The sequence below is a fragment of the Stenella coeruleoalba genome (genome assembly GCF_951394435.1).
Source record: "Stenella coeruleoalba genome assembly, chromosome: 19".
In the NCBI taxonomy this organism is placed as follows: Eukaryota; Metazoa; Chordata; class Mammalia; order Artiodactyla; family Delphinidae; genus Stenella; species Stenella coeruleoalba.
In genome coordinates, this window is record NC_137165.1 from 30,971,413 (window position 1) to 30,992,168 (window position 20,756).

A 20,756-nucleotide genomic window follows, 5' to 3' on the forward strand; every position below is an offset into this window, starting at 1 on the left:
AACTGAGTGTCTGCTTCTCAGGCACACTCCCCTGGTGCTGGGCCAGAGGAGGATGGCTTTCAGGGAGCAATACATCCTGAGGGGAAAAAAGGAAGAGGAACTCCAAAGTTGTGTTTTGGGTTTGGTAAGAGCATTTGTCACCAGTGACAAGACAGGTACAGGAAGTTGGGTCACGGGGTGTCAAGGCAGAATCAGACATCCTGGATCACTTGGTCCAACCCTCTCACTCAATCAGGCCGGGGGCCCAGAGATGTCAAGTAACCTGCTCAATGTCACAGAGCTAGTTGGAGCAAACGCATAACTACAACTCAGGACCTTCTGACCACAAAGCCTGTGTTCTTTCCCTTCCACCACTGCCTCTTTCCATCTCCCAGGACCTACCATGGGCCTGCACGTACGGTAGATGGCTAGTTAGTTACTGTGGTTCCCCCTCCTCTGTTCTAATGTTAGGGTGTCTTATGTTCTCTGGGCTTTCTCTGCTTTACCACCCCCTTTCTGTGATTCAGTCCTACCCACGGGGACTCTACAAGGCTCACATCCTGATCCTGGTCTCATTTCAGCGATGAGGGTCCTCTTCCATCTCCCAGTCCTTTTGGCTTCCCTGAGCTTGTTCCAGGTTGCAGAATCTGACACAAATGGTAAGTACCACCTTGTACTGTGTTTCCTGGGGCTGCCGTAACAAAGGAACACAAACTGGGCGGCTTAAGACAACAGGAATTTATTCTCCTACAGTCCAGGAGGCTGGAATTCCTAAATCAAGGTGTTGGCTGGGTCATGCTCCTCTGAAGGCTCTAGGGGAGAATCATTCCTTGCCCCTTGCAGCCTCCGGTAGCTCCCAGAAATCCTTGGCTTTTACATGCGTCACTCCAACCTGCCTCCATCTTCACATGGCCTTCTTCTCTGTGGTGTCCTCTGTGTGTCCTCTCCTCTTGTTATAAGACCACGAGTCATTGGATTTAGAGCCCACTCTAATCCTGTACCTGTATGACTTCTTCCTAATTAGCTACATCTGCAAAGACCCTATTTCCAAATAAGGTCACATTCTCAGGTGGTAGTTGGACAAGGTTTTTGGAGGGACACTATTTAAGCCACTACACTCCCCTTGTTCAAAGACTGCATCCTCATCCCCCCACCATTCCAGACCCCAATTCGAGTAAAAGAGGGAACCCCACCTCTACTCTACACCATCCCCTTCCCTACCTCAGGGTCCTTGTGATCAGCGAAGCCTTTTGAGGGACTTGTTTTCAGATCCACTTCACCAAGAACCAAAAAAAATCCCCACAGCCCAGAGCCCAGAGCCAACCTGAGTGGTCACACGCCTTCTTAATCCCATCACTGGGTCCAGTCAGGCCTCTGTATCCACAGGTTCTGCATCAGCGGATTCAACAAGCAGTGGATTGAAAATATTTTTTTTTAAAAGATTCCAGAAAGCTCCCCGGCTCCCAAAAAAAAAAAAAAAAAAAAAACCCACTCTGGTAACTATTTATATGACATTTACATTGCATTAAGTATTATAAGTAATCTGGAGGCGATTCAAAGTATACAGAAAGATGCGCATAGGTTATATATAAATACTATGCCCTTTTACATAAGGGCCTTGAGCATCCTGGGGGGTCCTGGAACCAATCCCCTGTGGATACTGAGGGACGAATGTATTCTACTGGACTCCTAAAGAGTGATATTGACACCTTACTGAGGATCAGAGAGTATTCTTCCCATTCTGGGCTTTTCCTCCTGTCGAATGTTTCCTAATCTTGATCTTCTGCCTGCTCAGGTTTGAGTGGTGGGGATAATGGTGGAGAAAGAGGGAGACAGAGCAAAGGGCTTCTCCAAAGAGTGGTGTCTGATACCCTGCTCCTTGCTTCTCCCCCTCCAAGAGCAGGCCACCCGCACCCTCACCATCTCTGATGCTGTGAGTCAGGTCAAGATCCAGGTCAACAAGGCCTTCCTGGACTCCCGGACCAGGTAGGTGAGACACACATACCACATGCTTCTCTTCCTAGGCTGACGAGTGCATCTAGGCCAGTCCTGACAAGCCAATGAGCCAGAGCAATTTTATAACCTGCCCTTCCACTCCCAGCCCCTGCCCACCTGCGAGTATGGGGCAAGTATGAGTAAAAGCCAACAGTTCCTAAAGTCCTCAGCCTCTAAGTTACCTTGAAGGGGATGTCTCATCTGATCCTATAAGCACTTTCTTCCACATGGCTAAGTGATTCCTTAGGTCATGCATTGCAGACTCTCAGAAAGCCTGTCCCTAGAAGTTCTCCGTTCATTCAACATGTCTTAGGTCAGGTCCCTTTGAGGCAGAACCTGAGACCTGGATTCACATGCGGGTGGCTTACTGGGGAGCGCTCTCACGAAAGCTGTAGCGGAGTGAGGGAGTGAGGCCAGGTAGGTAAAAAGAAGGGGTTAAGCAGGGATGTGGTTTAAGGTCTAGCCCCAGCTGACCCCACAGGGAGATCCGGAGTGTAGGCTGCACCTCAGAGTCTATCCTACCCCAAGCGAGAGAGCAGACCTTTCACCTGCCAAAAGGGTCCTTGATGTCAGCCAGATGTGCTGCAAGCTTGGCACTGGGGGGGGTGGGGGGGCGCAGTGTAGCACACTGTGTGACTCCCAGGCACCTCCAGCCAGGAAGCCACCCTGACTCAGAAGCAATTGCCAGGACAGTTACGGGAGTGAGCCGTCAGAGGCTAGGGTAGGGGCACGCCAAAGCTATAAATGGGCCCAAATGAACTTGAGAAACGTGCAGGACACCAGCAGAGTCAGCCACCTCCCGACCATGTGTAGGGCCTGGGTTTCCTGAAATAAGCAATGCAGACTGGGTCCCTGCCCTCAGGAAGCCCATGCTGGAGCTAGAGAGGCAGAAAAACAAGAGTAACCACTTTACTGAGCAGAAAACAACCTTACTCGTTCCTCTTGCTGCCCCTTTACTGGGCTTGGGGTTTCATTCCTCCCTGGCCCTTGCATAAACTCTCAAGAGGTCCCATAACTTTTTTGCTGACTTTTAGATGACAAGATGTGCTCTGATCACTTCTAGTCCTTTCAGGAACTCAAATGTCAGCAGAAGAAGACAAAGCCCAGAGCCTCTCACTTTCCTCCCCTCGGAGCTGCTTTAGGCTTTCATAGTGAGAGGAGGGCGCATGGTCCGCCCGTCCCTCTTTCCCGAGCTTCTCCTCATCCCCCAGCCCAGGACTGTCCCTCTTAGGGGTCAAGCTGGGGGAGGTAGGAGAGATACAGGATGGCAAAGTCTAAGTCGCCTGGACAGCTTAGTGCCTGGGTGTTAGGGGTTGGGTCAGAAGCTCCTTCCCTCCTTGGGCGCTTTTCGGCTCTCAGAGATTCTGCTGCCAGCTCTCTGACCCAGAGAAGTTTCTGAGCAGAAGTTTCTGACCCAGAGAAGTTTCTGAGCTCCACCCCTCAGCCCTGGAGCTTGCGGCTCCCTCCGTCACCCCTCCTCGCACCATCTTGGGCCAGGTCCCCTTTAAAGATGCCGCAGAAGACTAAAAGTTTTGCTCTGCTGCTGGAGGATGTGCCGATTTGGGGCCGAGGGCTGCCCTGTCTGGCTTACTCTGCTGTTAGGTGCACAGCACGAGCCACGTCTGCTTTTCTTGTTCTCTTTGGGCTCTTGGGGCAGAAGTCAACCACCAGCCATAGCTCCAGGACACACAGCAGGGCCCTCCTCTCAAGGCCCTTGTCACTAGATTGAGTGCCAAGAAGAAGCCCCACAGTGGCAGGAGGGAACTGCCTGGTATTTCAGCAACTACCTCCAGACGAACATTCTCTCTCCCTCCTAATGTCAATCCTTTTATAGCCCAAGGTCGGGGTAGAATAACAGCCTCACGATTGGTTTTCGTCACCTCCTCTGCAAGTCGTGCTGCCCGGGACGACCCAGCCCTGCCTTGGAATTCATCCCCACCGATTGGTTCTTGGATTTAGGGGTCTCATGGAGACACAAAGAACCACATTTAAACATCTTGTTCACAAGCACACACACAATCCAGCGACTCACAGTCTGTGACACGGAAAATGAAGGAAATAAACAGGGCAGCGCCTGCTACTCTAGGCGCAGGGAGCAGGGAAGCCTGACGGAGGATGAGAAGGAGCCAGCCATGTAGAAAGCCAGGGTCTGGGAGCAGCAAAGGCAAAGGTCCTGAGGCAGGAAAGAGCTTAGGGTGCTCAGGAAACAGAAAGAGGGCCCACGCCGGTGGTAGCAGTAGGAAAAGAGGACACATGGGTGGAGCCTGAGGGCCAGATAGTCAGAGGCACAGCAGTGGCTGACAGCGGCTGGGGGAGAGGGGGAGGGATTGGGCTGGCTGTTCATGGGTGTGGGGTCTCCTTGGAGGGTGATGAAAATGTTTGGGAACTAGATAGAGGCAAAGATCCCACAACATCACGAGCACGTACACAGGAAGCCTGTGGATTCATGTACGTCACAGGGAGAGCCAAAAGAGTGCTTCAGGCAGAGTGGCCTGGTCTGCTTTTCATTCGAAAAAGCGCCTTCCTGCAGCCGGATGGAGAACGGATGGGAGAAGGACAGGAGAGGAGGCGTGAGTCCCATTAGGAGTCTGCTGTGGCCATCCAGATGGGAGAGGCTGGGGGTTAGGACAAGGGGGTAGGCCTGGAGATGGAAACAGAGTTCCTCCAAGGCCCTGCTTGAGCCCGTGGAGCCCGGCCCTGAGGCAGAGCAGGAGGTAAGTCCCTGGCGTGTCAAGGTCAGGCAGGAGACCGCGCAGAACGCTAGCCAGGGGAGAAAGGCAGGAACAGGCAGGGCCTTGCATGGGACCTTTGGGTGGAGCCCTGGGAGGCCCAGCAACACACCTTCTCTCTTGGGTGGGGGGGGCCCTTTGGGACCCATGATGATGGTGATGGCGCTGATGCTAACACTGTGAGCGTTTACTCTGTGCCAGAGACAGCTCTCAGCTCTTCACACGCCTTCCTCCCCCAAATCCCAGAAAGTGCTAAATCCAACTATGTGAAGTAGCTGCTTTTGAAGGTCAAAATGATCAAATAACAGGATTACTACCATTATCCTCATTTTATGGGTAAGGAAATTGGGTACAGAGATGTTGAGTAACTTGCTCGAAGGCACACAGCTACTAAGTGGCCGCAGGAGGCAAACCCAGCCAGCGTGTTCCAAAGGCCCTGATGTAAGTAACACAGTGAGTCCTCGCTCCCTCAGAGGTCATGCGTGTAAACCAATCCTGGGGGAACCAGGGTTCAAACTCTAGGTCAGTGCTGTCCAATACAGGAGCCACTGACTACATGTGGCTACGGAGCCCTTGAAACGTGGCTAGTGACACTGAGGAATTGAGTTTTTAATTGTATTTAATTTTAATGCATTTCCATTTAAACAGCCACATGTGGCTAGCGGTTACCATATCGGACATGCCATGCAGCAGTCTGGGCCACTGGGCCATGACGTCTCTTGTAACAGCAACAAAAGGCAGTCTGGCTTATCTTCTTGGGTCCTTTCTTACCGAGGTTGGGGGGAGGTTGGAAGGGGTCAGACCTGGTGATTACAGCTCGGTCATCGCCCATTGTCGCCCTTCAGGCTGAGCACGAGGCCCCCTCATGCTTGCAGTAGAATCGATAACCTGATCCACAGGGACAGGCCAGGAGTTACAGCCTGTGACGCATATCCCCAAAGGAGGGTTGCCTTTGTGAGAATTTGAGCCACTTCCAAAATTTCAGTCTTAGAGCCATAAAGATCATCTCATAGGACCCTTCATCTCACACACAAGAAACTGAGGCACAGGAAGGGGGAGAGGGTTCTCATGCAGGGACTTTTCTGACACCACCTTGTCCTTGGTCACCAACTTCTTAGTAGTAGAAAGGTTTGGGGCTTCTCTTTTTATAGATAGGTAATTAAGACAAAGCCCGAACATCTGGCCCAAGAAATGGTCAACAAGAGGCTAGATGCTACAGCCACAACTAAACAAACTCCACACTGACTCTAGGGCCAGATCGGAGGGAGGATGCTTTCATGGGCAGAACTGGGGCCCATGGGCATGTTATTTCCAGAATTCTCGGTGCACGAGGCCAGCTCCACGGTCAGGGGTTCCTCGGTCTGAATCGGTACATCCTGGGACTTAGGTGTTTTCAGGTTCCCCAACTGATTCGGAAGCAGCTAGCACAGCTGCAACCCTCTGACTCTAATTCAGGAAGTGCTCATGTCCATCTGTCTGCCTTCCTTGAGAACCAGACTTAACGAAGCTTAAAGACACACTGTAGCTTCCTCCTCCCAGAGGAGATTTCCCAGAGATTTCCCAGAGGCATCAGAGGAGAGCTAAGAAAAGATCCTGAGAGCACAGGAGTGGGGGTCTCCTGCATGCTGCCCACACCCCCGCGGCTCTGCTATACACACACAGCACCTCACACCCCTCACACCTCACACTACAGGGTCGGAGCCGAGGGCCCGGTCATGACTCCCCCGTTGCTCTCCATTGTAGGCTGAAGACGGCCATGAGCTCTGAGGCACCCACCACCCGACAGCTCTCCAAATACCTCAAGCACGCCAAGGGCTGGACCCGCATGGCCATCCGCCATGGGCAGGTGTGGGAGGAGTCCTTAAAGAGACTGAGGCAGAAAGTGACCCTGACCAACATCACAGGTACAGAAAACCCACCAGCCCTCTGATGGCAGGAAGGGGTCATCTCTCCGCAGGAGAGAACACAAGCCACCAAAAGCCACAGTTCCTACTGGGAGCCATGTCCTCTCTCTCCATCAGAATCATGGACTGCAGAGCAAGGAGGGGCTGGGCGGACAGCCAGGCCAATGCTCCTTTTGCAGAGAAAGGAACTTGGGCCCAGCAAGGTCACACTGCCAACTCCAAATGAGGGGACATTTGTGCCTTTTGTTATAACACCATCTGTAAGGCCTCTGTCCAGAGGAAGGACTAAAGTTAATAAACACAGGCTCCCTGTCCCAAGCCACAGTGTCACCACTTCCGCCTGTGGACGGGACATTTCAGCCACCTGTGTCAGGGGGGATTTACTGGGATTACGTCACAGGTGATGAGCTGTCTCTTCTGTTCTCGGTACCGTGGAGCTGAAACAATGAGTCGATGGATTGATCGTGACCTCCTCCACCCCTCCACCCCACCCCCTACCAAATGTCACTGTTCACGGTGGGTCACGGAGGAAGGGGATTGGTCTTGACAGGAGGAAGAGGCTGCAGGTTCTCCCTGGGAAAACATCAAGCGGGGGAAGATAGCTAGCCTAGGACTTGGGCAAATTCCAAAGTTCCAAAAGGAGGAAACCAGGACAAGGTAGGGAGAAGTAGGGAGCACTTTGGACTCTGAGACTCAAAAGGTGCTGGGGCTTGAACCTCAGCCCCTGCCAACTTCCGCAGGTGAGCCCCCGAAGAAGGCCCCCAGAGCCGGATTCCCTTCAGGCTGCATTAGGACCCATTCTGTGCCCACGTGGAGGTCTCTGATGCCTGAAGCTCCCCGCTCTGTTACTCCCGCCGAGATCACAGCGCCCCTCACGTAAAGATGCCCCGTCCCTTCCCAACATCTTTCCTATCTAGATTCCTGCGTGCTTGGGACCTTAGACGTCAGTGGAGCTTTAGAAGAAAAGCAATCTTCTCAAACTAACTCATACTAACATGTACCTAACCTCTCAGGGGTATTGTTCTAAAAGAAAGATCTGTTGATTCAAAGGGTCTGATAGACAAAGAACTACTAACAATTCTGGAGACTGTTACTATCTGTGTGGCCTTGGGCAAGTCTCGTTCTCTCGTAAAATGAAAATTTAAATTCTTACCTTAATGAGTTGTCAGGATTCAATGAGAAACCCCCTGAGAAATGCTTACTTAGAACGTAAAATGTATTCCCCAAAAAATCAAGTTCAAAAAATGAACCTCCCCTCAGGGCCTCGGAATGGAGAAAGAACTCAGCCCTTTTGGCGTCCCTTCTCTTTCAGACCTTAGCCTGGACTTCACTGCACTCTCTCAGGAGGTGGGCTGTGGTGTCCCAGTTCCTTTGGTGAAATGTGATGAGAACAGCCCTTACCGCACCATCACGGGAGACTGTAATAACAGGTGAGTGGCCAGTAGGTGGGTTTAGGAGGCAGGTTCTCCCAATCACCACAGCCAACCCATCTGTCCAGCCCACCTGCCCTGCTCAGCCCAGCCAGGGGCTTTGTCCCTTGGGCATTACAGGCTTAACTCCCACCGCCTTACCCTCCTGGACTAGCGTCCCACTGGAATCTGTTCTGTTGGAACCCCGCTAACTTCCCCACCTTCTAAAGAGACCACTGTATCCCACTGGAAGGAGCACCTTTCCCCAGGGCAGAGGAGCCCCGCGCCTTCGGAGGTGGCAGTAGTTCCAACACCCCACATTTGAGGGGCCCCTCCTCCGCGCCCCCTTTCCCTTGGGCAGAAGCTCCGGGTCCTTCCCCAGGGGATCCCCGTGGGGTTTGCGGAGAAGCGGACCCCGGAGCGAACCCGCCGCCTAGGCTGAGGGCCGGTCTTGCTGTTTCAGGAGGAACCCCGCGCTGGGCGCGTCCAACAGGGCGCTGGCGCGCTGGCTGCCGGCGGAGTACGAGGACGGGCTCTCCCTGCCCTTCGGCTGGACGCCGAGGAAGAAGCGGAACGGCTTCCCTGTCCCGTTGGTGAGGGCGGACACGGGGTGGGGGCGAGCCCCGAGCAGGCGGGTGAATGATGGGAGTCAGAGGGGAAAGGATGCCCTCCCACAAACACACAAGGAAAGGAAGAAGAAATAGGTGGGAGGACAGACGCGCGGTAGAACCGCATCCGGAGAGAGAGATGGAGATTTGGACTTCCTCCCTGGTGGTGTTCCGGAAAATGCCACTAGAGAGCAGCAGAGTCCGGGTCCCGGAGCCCAGCCACGTGACGGTCACGTCCCAGCTGCCGTCAGGCCAAGTATCCTGGGGTCTCCCAGGCAGATGGCTTCCCTGCCCCATCCTGTTCGCGCTTGCCCTGCCCCAGCCCCTGGAGTGCATCAGCTGGTGCTTGCCGGGACGTCCTATCTGTTGGCCTCATCTGAGTTGGCGGGCCCTCCCCAGAGCCCCTCTTCTATTCCCAGACACCTGGCACCTCCGTGGCACTTACTTCAGGGACAGCCTGTCTTTGTGTTCCCTCTCTGAGTGGAAGGAGCACTGGCCTTGAAGCCAGCACGTCATACAGACCTGGCCCTTTGTAGCGGCAGGACCTTGGTGAGTTGACCTCACCTGTCTAGTCCTCAGTCTCCTCATCTACAAAATGGGGGTAATGCCACGTACCTCACAAGCTTGTCATGGGGATGAAGTGCACCCGTTACATCACAGGTACTCTATAAACTGCAGTTGAATCTGAATCCTCAAAGCACCTTTTCCTCCCCGTCCTTCTCTCTCCACCTGTAGGCCCGTGAGGTATCCAACAAGATTGTAGGCTACCTAAATGAAGAGGGTGTTCTGGACCCAAACAGGTCCCTGCTCTTGATGCAGTGGGGTCAAATTGTGGACCACGACCTGGATTTTGCCCCCGACACGGAACTGGAGAGCAGCGAGTACTCCAAAGTACAGTGCGATGAGCACTGTATCCAGGGAGACAACTGTTTCCCCATCATGGTAGGCCCTGCAGCTGCGGGTCCCTGGCAAGCCCCTTGCCTCCCTGATGTGGCAGACGTTCCCAGCCTGTCAGCCAGGACCTCCTGGAGATCTTGAATGTTGATTTGACAGCTTCCCAAGCCTCACACGCCTATTCATTCACTCACCCATTTATTTAGCAAATAGACATTACTCAGCTACTCTGTGCCAGGCAGTACGCTAAACACTTAGAATTCAAAGGTGAACGAGACACTGTCCCTTCCATCAAGGACAAAGGACCTGTGTGGGAAATGGACAAGAAATCACTAATGGCAAAATTGGGAAGCTCTGGGGAGTGTTGTCTTCATCCCTGGCCCAGCAGCACTGATGTCACCTGGGGTCTTATTAGACATGCAAAATCTCAAACCTCACCCCAGACCTTGGGAAGCAGAATCCACATTTTATGGAATCCCCAGGAGATTCATTTTATAGACAGTGAAATTTGTGGAATGCTACCATAAGTCATCTCAGAGTCGGGAAGGCTACTCCCAGAATGGATGAGTCAGAATGAGTGACAGGCATTTGTGGGAATTTCCAGCAGGAAGGGAAAGGAACTCGCAGTGGTGCACCTTTCTTCTTATTCATGATTTTACAGTTAGAGAACGATTTCTTCACTCAAACAAATCGGGGCTCTGTGTTGTGGTGTAAAGAACATAAGCTGTGAAGTCAGGTCAGCCTAGATCTGAATCCCACATCTTTCCCTTTCAGTTTGTAAGATCTCGGGCAAATGACTTAACCTTTCTGAGCCTCCGTTTTCTCACGTGTAAAGTGGGACAGAATTGTCTACCTCACAGGGTTTTATGAGGACCAAAGTGAGATAAAGTATGCATAATGCCAAGCACACGGTAGGTCCAGAATAAATAAATGGTAGCTGTTGTTAATTATTAACAAACCCTTTTCTGCCTCATGTCCTGCTTCCTTGTGCCGGGATCTCAGGACTCTCTCTCAACCAAAAATTTGGAGGTTTTGCTATGAAAGATTGAATGATTCCCCCTCAGCCCTTTTAGTCAGCAGAGGTAGTGACCTTCAGGGAGTTGGGGGCCCAGGATTTATAACATCAGCAGGAGGCATCTGGAGCCATTGTCTGGTGCCAGGGTCCCAGGAGGGCACCATCAGCATCTTTGCCAGCTGCATCCAGACCTACCCTGGGGAGAGGTTGCCAGCTGTACCACCTCTGCCCAGTCACCCACCCCGATCTCTCTGCAGTTCCCGTGCAACGACCCCAAGGTGAAGACTCAAGGGAAATGCATGCCTTTCTTCCGGGCCGGGTTTGTCTGCCCCACTCCACCTTACCAGTCATTGGCCCGAGAGCAGATCAATGCTCTGACCTCCTTCCTGGACGCCAGTTTAGTGTACAGCCCTGAGCCGAGCCTGGCCAGCCGCCTCCGGGATCTCAGCAGCCCACTGGGCCTCATGGCCATCAACCAGGAGGCCCAGGACCACGGGCTGGCCTACCCGCCCTTTGACAACAAGAAGCCGAGCCCCTGTGAGTTCATCAACGCCACTGCCCGCGTGCCCTGCTTCCTGGCAGGTGAGTCTAGGCTGGCAACAGAGGGGCCAAAGGACAAGGGGATTATCCTGGGGCCTGAGAGCAGAGGAAGGCCAGAAGAGCTTCTCGAGGCCACTGGGCGGCTTCCAGGGAGGCTTTACCATTGCTTCTTCTCATTGTCTCCTGGAAAAACACACACCAAGACACCATTGCCGTGGGCAGTGGTCCAGGACTGGCAGAAGGGCGCAGATGAAGACAGAATCTAAGAACATGTGTTCACTGTATAAAAAAAAAAAAAAATTAAGGGAGTCCAGTAAAGCACAAAGAGAATAAGAAAATGCACAAAATCCCACCACTCACAGACAATCGTTAGCATTTTAGTGCCTATGTTTCCAGTTTTTTTCTGTCATACATCTAGTTCTACCTTGTTTTACACAATTGGGGTCATACTAGAAGTAATTCTCTGTCTTCTCATTGTCTGATGTCTTCTCTTAATGTATCACATCTTTAAATATTCTTCTACGTCATGATCTTTAATGGCTGCCTGGTATTCCATGACATATATGTATCATACGGTATTTTATCAGCCTTACTTGGAGACATTGGTGTCATTTCTAGTTTTTCTGTGATTTTTGTTTGTGCGTTTTTGTTAAGGTCCTGAGCATCCTTGTTGATGAATTATTGTGCTCATTTTTTTTTTTTTTTTTTTTTTTTTGCTGTACGCAGGCCTCTCACTGCTGTGGCCTCTCCCGTTGCGGAGCACAGGCTCCGGACGCGCAGGCTCAGCGGCCATGGCTCACGGGCCCAGCCGCTCCACATGTGGGATCCTCCCAGACCGGGGCACGAACCCATGTCCCCTGCATCGGCAGGTGGACTCTCAACCACTGCGCCACCAGGGAAGCCCTTGTGCTCATTTTTAATAAGTTACTAAGATAACTTCCTAGAGGAGGACGTTCTAGATTAAGAGGAATGTGTATTTTTAAGGCTTTCTATAAACCTCTATAAACACAAAGTCCCCACTCCATGTATCCTGTACGCAGACAAAGCCCTCCAGTTCTCTTCATTCCAGGGGCTTATGCCCTCCTGGTGTTCTCTGCCTGTGGCTTCTGGAGGCCTTCTCTCTTCCAAAAACCCACTCTCCCAGGACAAACCCCCAGCCCACCCAGACATGGCAGAAGACCCAGATCTCTTGGTAGAGCTCTTGGATTCTGTGTCCATACACAACTCGCATCAGTCCAGACACAAAACTAAGCCCTTCCTGTTTTCCATTAAAATATCCAGTAAGACCAAGCATTCATGAATTTAATAGACTTTCCTGAAGATTAGAGGACACAAGGAGAAGTCCCCTTATGAAACAGCTGGTCTGTTACCACCTATACGACCCTCTCTTCCCAATAGCCCCCATCTCTAGATTGTTCTCCCTTATTACACAGAGGAATTCAACCCTACCCAATCTCTTACCCTCAAACTTGCATTCCTAAAACCATCCAAATTGCTCCGCACAATAAAAAGCCCCTCGTTTATTTGTAGGTCCTGTCTTAGAAGGCAGTTGGGATTTAATTAGCAAAATTTTACTTTTTAATGTCACCTGTATGTAGTCTTTCTTTACCACAGTCTTGTGGGTTCGACCTTATTATCCCCATTTTCACAGACATGAAGACTGAGGCTTAGAAATGTTAAGTAACTTGTCCAAAGTCACAGAACTAAAGAGTGTGTGTGGAGAGCTGGGATTCAAATCTATGAATCGCAACCCCGATCTCTTTCCACCTTAAACTAACTGGAAGGAGGGGCTTAGGAGAGCTTCCCTCTGGGACACCACATTTATTCTTTGTGCAGGTTACTGGGTTCTGGGGCTGCTCAGGGGGGACCCACCCTTCTGCCTTCTGGGCTTTCAGGAGATCCCCGAGCCTCGGAGCAGATCCTGCTGGCCGTTTCCCACACCCTCCTTCTCCGAGAGCACAACCGGCTGGCCAGAGAACTAAAGAGACTCAACCCTCACTGGGATGGAGAGAAGCTCTACCAGGAAGCCCGGAAAATCCTAGGAGCCTTCATACAGGTAAGAGGCTCAGGAGAACTGCCTCACGTGCCAGCCTCGCTTCTGCTCCTGGCTCTGCCCTCTGCCCGTGGCCACGCGTCCAGTGACCTCCTCGGCTTTCCCCCTTCCTCTCCTCTGCTGCTTCTTTCCCACTGTCTCATTCTTTTAAACCCTCCCTTTTGTTTCTTCAGCTTCTCGGCCCCAAAATGAATCCCTGGATTCAGGGTGTTGGAGAGTCATTCATATGTCAGTCACTCAGTATGCCCGCCCAGGGGCCATCACTGGGACCACAGGCTCCATCACTTCTGGGACTGTTACATCACAGTTATTTTGATTGTTTTGATTGGATTATCTTCTAAAATTTTCCACACCGAAGCCACATGTCACAGGCATAGTCAATTGCTATTGTTGATTGACTGATTGACTAACTAGAAGAGACTTAGAAAAATTGATATGTTGATATTAACCATACACATATTTTTTAAACATTTTATTTAAAAATAATTGTAGATGCTCAGGAAGTTGTATCAAAAAGAAAAAAAAGCACATGCACCTAGTCTCCCCCAGTGCTAACAGTTTGCATAACTATGGTACAATATCAAAAGCCAGAAGTTAACATAGATACGAACCATAAAGTTTATTCAGATTTCACCAGTTATAAGTGCAGTCAATTCATGTGGGGTGTGTGTGTGTGTGTGTGTGTGTGTGTGTGTGTGTGTGTGTAGCTCCACGTAAGTGTATCACATATGTAGTTTCATGTAACCACCACCACAATAATGACACTTACCTCTACCATCACCACAGACTCCCTTGTGCTACCTTTTTATAGCCACATCCACCCTCCCCCTTCCCACATCCCTAACCCCCGGCAACCACTAATCTGTTCTCCATCTGTACAGTTATGTTATTTCATGAGTATTATATAAATGAAATCATGCAGTATGTATTCTTTTGAGACTGGCTTTTTAGTTTCAGCATAATTTCCTTGAGGTTCATCCAACTTGTTACATACATCAATTGTTCATTTCTTTTTGTTGTTGAGTAGTATTCCATGTTTTGTTTAACCGTTCACCTACTGAATGACATTTGCATAGCTTCCAATTTAGGGCTATCATGAATAAAACTGCTATGAACATTCGTGGATAAGTTTCTGCATGAAAATAGGTTTTTATTTCTCTGGGATATATGCCCGAGAGTGCAATTGCTGGGTTATACGCTAAGTCCATTTTTAGTTTTAAAAGGAACTGCCAAAGTATTTTTCAGAGTGGCTGTACTGTTTTTTACATTCCCACCAACAATGTATGAATGATCCAGTTTCTCTGCATTCTGGTCATTATTTGGTGTCATCACTCATTTTTTTTTTTACCCTTTCTGATAGGTATGTAGTGATATTGCATTGTGGTTTTACTTTGCATTTATCTGATGGCTGATCATACTGAACTTCTTTTCATGTGCTTTTTTGCCATCTGGACATCCTCTTCAATCAAACATCTGTTCATATATTTTGCCCATTTTCAAAATGGATTTTGTCTTTTTGTTGAGTTTTGAGAATTCTTTATATATTCTAGATATGACTCCTTTGTCAGATATGTGACTGTAAATATTTTCTCCCAGTCTGTACTTTGTCTTTTCATTTTCTTAATAGGGTCTTTTGCAGAGTAAGAGTTTTTAATTTTGATGAGGCCAAATTTATCAGTTTTTTCCTTTCATAGATTGTGTTTTGGTGTCAAGTTTCAATTCTTTCCCTAGTCTTAGGTCCCAGAGATTTTTCTCCTGGTTTTATTTTTCTAGACATTTCATAGTTTTATCTTTTACATTTAAGCCCATGATCCATTTGAGGTTAATTTTTGTATAAAGCATAAGGTTTAGGTCAGGGTTCATTTGGGGTGGGGGGTATGGTTGTCTAATTGCTCCAGCACCACTTACTGAAAGGCTGTCTTTCTCCTTTTGAACTGCTTTTGCTCCATTGTCAAAAATTATTTGGGCATTATGTGGCAGCCTGGATGGGAGAGAAGTCTGGGGAAGAATGGATACATGTATATGTATGGCTGAGTCGCTTTGCTGTGCATCTGAAACTATCACAACGTTGTTAATCGGCTATACTCCAATATAAAATAAAAAGTGTAAAAAAAAACTTATTTGGGCATATTTATGTCAATCTATTTCTAGGTTGTCCATTATATTCCACTAATCTATGTGTCTATTCCTACACCAGTACCACAGTGTTTAATAACTGTAGCTATACAATAAGACAACATTAAGAAGAATGACTCCTCACTTTATTCTTTTTCAAAATTGTTTTGGCTATTGTAGGGTCTTTACCTTTCCATATATATTTTAAAACATGCTGATCTATGTCTACAAAGAAATCTTGCTGAGATTTTGATAAGAATTGTATTAAAACTATAGATCAATTTAGGGACAATTGACATCTTCACAATGTTGAGTTTTCCACTATATAAACATAGTATGTCTCTCCAAGTATTTAGATTTTCTTTGATTTATTTCATCAGCATTTTATAATTTTAATCAGACAGATCCTATACATGCTTATTACATTTATACCTGAGTATTTCATTTTCTTTGGAGGAATTGTAAGTGGTATTACATCTCTTATTTCAATTTCCACTTATTCATGATCAGTGTATAAAAATATAATTGATTTTTATGTGTTGATTCTGTATCCTATGACCTTGTTGAATGCAATTAGTTCCAGGAGTTCTGTAGATTCCTTGGGATTTTCTACATAGATAGTCATGTCACCTACAAATAATGACAGTTATATTCCTTCTTTTCTAATTTGTATGTTTTTCATTTCCTTTTCTTGCCTTATTACAGTGGCTACAACTTCCAGTACTATAGTGAATAAGAGTGATGAGAGCAGACATTCTTGTCTTCCCAATAGTAAAAGAAAAGCATTCAAGGTTACACCATTAAGTATAGTTAGTTGTGATTTTTTTTGGTAAATGCTCTATATGAAGTTGAGGATGTTCTGCTCTATTCCTAGCGTACTGAGAGTTTTTATCATGAATAGATGTGGAATTTTGTCAAATGGTTTTTCTGCATTGTTTTAGATAATCATATGACTTTTCTTCTTTAGTTTATTCTGCTTGCTTTAGGTTTACTTTGCTCTTCCTGCTAGTTTATTGAGGTAGTAGCTTAGATTATTGATTTGAGAGCTTTCTTCTTTTCTAACATAAGTATTACAAGTGATATAAATTTCCCTCTTAGCACTGTTAGTTGTATCCCACAAATATTGATATGTTATATTTTCATTTTAATTCACTGTGTATGTTTTGTTGTTGTTGTTTCTTCGTTTCAGACTTTCTCTTTGACCTGTGGGTTATTGAGAAGTATATTGTTTTATTTCTAAGTGTTTAGAGATTTTTCTGCTGCCTTTCTGTTACTGATTTCTAATTTGATTCCATCATGGTCAGAGAATATACTCTTATGATCTCAATTCTTCCAAATTTGTTAAGGTTTATTTTATAACCCTGGTATGGTTATCTTGTTGAATGTTCCATAGGTCCTTAGAAAGTATTTGTATTCTGCTGTTGATGGGTGTAGCGTTACCCAGTACATCATTCTTCTTTCCTTTCTGGAGGTCACACATCTTACCCCTGTGCGTGTGTCTCTCTCATCTTATCAGGACACTAGTCTTTTTGGATTAGGGCTCCACCCTTATGACATCATTTAACCTTAATTACCTCTTTACAGGCCCTATCTTCAAATACAGTCAGATGAGAGGGTTAGAGCTTCAACATATGGATTTGCATCCATAATAAGGCTTCTTGGACTACAAGAAAAAGAAACCCATGCAAGCTAGTTCAGATGTTCAGTACAGGTTCACCCTATACATGTATCAACTGGAAGCTAGTAAGGGTTTCTCCCGGAACCCCCAGGCAGGGAGTGTAGTTGGGCCTCAACTAGGATGAGAGCCAGAGACTGAAAACCATCTGGAATTAGGGCAGCTACTCTCACTCTGTCTCTCCCTCCTCTCTGCTCCTCTCTTCACTTCTCCACTCTCCTTCTCTGCAGATGGGTTTTCTCTGCTTTTCTGCACATGATAGAAGATGACAACCCATATCACCCCATCTGTCCCCTCAGATAGAGCACCGCCAAAAATAGCTTGAATAGCTATTTCTATTCAAGCTATAATTTCTCGAAGAGCTGCATTTGAAATCTAAGTTCCTGAGAGAGAGAATCTGACTAACCAGCTTAGTCTGGTGCCACAGCTGGGCCCATCCACTGTGGCCAGAGGTAGGGCTTCTCACACCCTTTTCTCATGACTTGTTTCTCCTTCCAGATTATCACCTTTAGGGACTACCTACCTATTGTGCTAGGTGATGAGATGCAAAAGTGGATCCCTCCATACCAAGGCTATAACGAATCTGTGGATCCCCGAATTTCCAATGTCTTCACCTTCGCCTTCCGCTTTGGCCACTTAGAGGTCCCCTCCACTGTGTTCCGCCTGGATGAGAATTATCAGCCATGGGGTCTGGAAGCAGAGCTCCCCCTGCATACCCTCTTCTTCAACACCTGGAGGATAGTCAAAGATGGTATGTGCTTTCAGGGAAGCACTGTCACTAGGCTGTCTCACTCTGTAGCCTGCTTCTAGGGAAACCTGGCTTGGAAGTCAGACTCCAGGCACTTCCTGTGTGACCCTAGGCAAGTGAATTCACCTCACAGAGCCTCAGTTTCTTCATTTGTAAAATGGGGACAGTAATAATACCTATCTCATAGGATATTAAAAAAATAGAAATATATGTATAAAGTGCCCTACAATGGTTCCTGACACACAGGATGTGGTTATTATTCTTTCTTTCTTCCGCTGGCCTTTAAGATGCCGAGTTTTCCCTGTTCCCTTTCCCTGCCTCAGGTTTCTCTGATCCCTGCAGAAATAATTCCTAGGTCTGGTAAAAAAAAAAAAAAAAAAAAAATTGCTCTTTTCTGCTCTCCTCTACAGCTTTCCACCTACATTAAGTGCCAAAGGTTGAAGCCAGCTCCCCTTTATCCTGAGGTGGGCTGTGTTGAAACTGGCTTTACTTAAGGCCTGACAAGTCAGGGCATTTTCCAGAGATTTCTGACATCTCTTCCCAAGCTGCACAGTTCATTGGGGAACATATGGAAGTGAAGGAGCCAGCTCTCTGAACTGGAACTTGAAAGAAACCCTAAGCTTATGCTCATGCCATCGCCCCAGGATGGCAGGTGGTCTGGACTGACCCCCAGCTCCCAGCATACCCTGCGGGCTGCACTGTGCTCTTCTCTCCTCCCCACTTCCAGCCTGAGAGGTGCAGTTGGCCCTTCTTTCACCTGAGAAAGAGAAAATGTCTGGTGGAGGGAGGAGCCAGCAGTGGAAGATGTCCCCAGCTGCCCCCATCCCCAACATGGCCTCTGGGTCTCCCTTGCAGGTGGAATTGACCCTCTGGTGCGGGGCCTGCTGGCCAAGAAGTCCAAATCGATGAATCAGAATAAAATGATGACGGGCGAGCTGCGCAACAAGCTTTTCCAGCCCACTCACGTGATCCACGGCTTTGACCTGGCTGCCATCAACATACAGCGTTGCCGGGACCATGGGATGCCTGGTGAGTGGGCCTAGGGTCCTGCCAGGCCTGGGGAACTTTTAGCTACTTTCTGGGGTTCCAAGGGACTCTTGCCTGTAGCCCTGAGGAGGTGATCACTTCTAAAACAGAAGGCAGAGATGCCCTTTTTTTTTTTTTTAACCGCGCCACGCAGCATGTGGGATCTTAGTTCCCTGACCAGGGATAGAACCCGTGCCCCCTGCAGTGGAAGCACAGAGTCTTAACCACTGGACCTCCATGGAAGTCCAGAGATGCCCGTTTTTAAAACTCACTTTGCTCATCTGTGAAATGGAATCTTCCATTCTCCTTAATGCAGAGACCAGAGAACACATCTGGTACTTTCTTTGAGCTCCTCAAATGAAAGAAATCAACAACTGACTTGTAAAACCAGTTTAAAAGTCCAGAAAATATTAAGAAAAGTGTAACAGAGGGAAAACAACAACTATCGGATCTTCCTAAATGTAGTACCTAAGAGCCAGACTGCCTGGGTTCAAATTCCAGCTATGCCCTTTCTACTCATGTGACCTCAGGCAAGTTGCTTGACATCTCTGTTCTTCAATTTACGTTTGTGTATGGTGCTTAGAATAGTTCCTGGACCCGTAGTAAGCACCATATAACCTTCTAGCCCCCTCGAAGCTTAAGTGCCACAGTATAAAACAATGGCTCACTGACTCCCCTATCCCAAGGGCTGCGAACACAGACTTTCTGGGGCTGATGGAGCTGGAGTGGGCACTTCTGCAAGGGGGATGAGACAGCTCCAGCCTCTCTACCCTAGGGTACAACTCCTGGAGAGGCTTCTGTGGCCTCTCACAGCCCCAAACACTGAAGCAGCTGCACGCCGTGCTGAAGAACAAGTTGCTGGCTGAGAAGTTACTGGTTCTCTACGGGACCCCTGACAACATTGACATCTGGATAGGGGCCGTCGCTGAGCCCCTGGTAGAGAGGGGCCAGGTGGGGCATCTCCTGGCCTGCCTCCTGGGAAGGCAGTTCCAGCAGATCCGTGATGGAGACAGGCAAGTGAGACCTCAGGGGGGAGGGCACGGAGGGCATCCCTTCTCGGAGGTGGGCCGTGGGCGTCCTACAGGAGGACTGACGCCAGACCTTGGCATGTTCCGGTGACCCCCTTCCTTCCCCTCTGGCAGACGGGGGAGGGTCCAACAGCTGGGCTGTATGGAGAGACCCCGCTTCTGTCTCTGCAGGTTCTGGTGGGAGAACCCTGGGGTCTTCACTGAGGAGCAGCGGAACTCTCTACAGAAAATGTCCTTGTCACGCCTTGTCTGTGACAACACCCACGTCACCAAGGTCCCGCTGCACCCCTTCCAAGCCAACAGCTACCCCCAAGGCTTTGTGGATTGCTCAGCCATCGATAAGCTGGACCTCTCACCGTGGACCTCCGAGGAGAATTAGGGGCCTGGACTCCACGGCCTCACAAACTGTGCAGTAAAGCTCCCCTTGGTCCACGATGCCACCTCAAGCAAGCTCAGTGACCCGGTCCCTTAGAGCGCCATACCTAGTCCCAGCCCTTCCTCCCAGCCGGGTCTCTCTACGCTCCCTGGATGCACACCTCGCTCAAGCCCGAAGCCAGCCCCCTCGGGCTCTCCAGCTCTTCCTCTTGAATCCATCCTCTCTGCCTGTGGAAACCCACCTTTCTGTCAAGACTCCGAGATACTCTCTGAGATACCTTCCAGTCTAGCTTGCCAGACGTCAGCCATTCTCTCCCCTGAAGAAATCAAGGCCTTTACACCCTTATCTCTCCTCCCCGTGATTGTAAACTCCCCGTGATTATAAACTCCCCAAGATTGTAAACTCCTTGAGCCGGGGACTTCAGCCCACTTCCAAGTGTGTTCCGTGGCCCCCAGCATGTAGCTCAGCACACAGTAAGTGCCCAGTAAACATCTGGTGATTGACTACGGGTGCTGGCAATGACCTTGTTCCCCTCCCGAGGCAGGCCTTGGAATCACTGCCAAATGAGTAAGTGGATGTTTACAGCTCAGACATGTCTCACCACCAACAGGTCGTGTGCACGAGTCTATGGGGTGAGAGGGCACGGTCTGGTGGGATTTCAA

At 48.9% G+C, this 20,756-nt stretch overlaps 1 protein-coding gene across 2 annotated transcripts; it reads left to right on the plus strand.

The window, feature by feature from the left end:
- Nucleotides 1-562: 562 nt before the first annotated feature.
- Nucleotides 563-20,097, plus strand: LPO (lactoperoxidase; the record flags this gene model as incomplete). Of its 2 annotated transcripts, XM_079905092.1 has the most annotated exons (12): nt 563-638; nt 1,878-1,965; nt 6,447-6,607; nt 7,920-8,037; nt 8,480-8,609; nt 9,360-9,566; nt 10,791-11,115; nt 12,969-13,129; nt 17,415-17,667; nt 18,520-18,693; nt 19,466-19,703; nt 19,890-20,097. In XM_079905092.1, 12 exons carry the CDS (start codon nt 563-565, stop codon nt 20,095-20,097), a joined length of 2,139 nt encoding a protein of 712 aa, XP_079761218.1. The 2 variants fall into 2 exon arrangements, with proteins under 2 accessions (XP_079761218.1, XP_079761219.1); XM_079905093.1 differs by lacking the exons at nt 1,878-1,965; nt 6,447-6,607.
- Nucleotides 20,098-20,756: the final 659 nt, after the last annotated feature.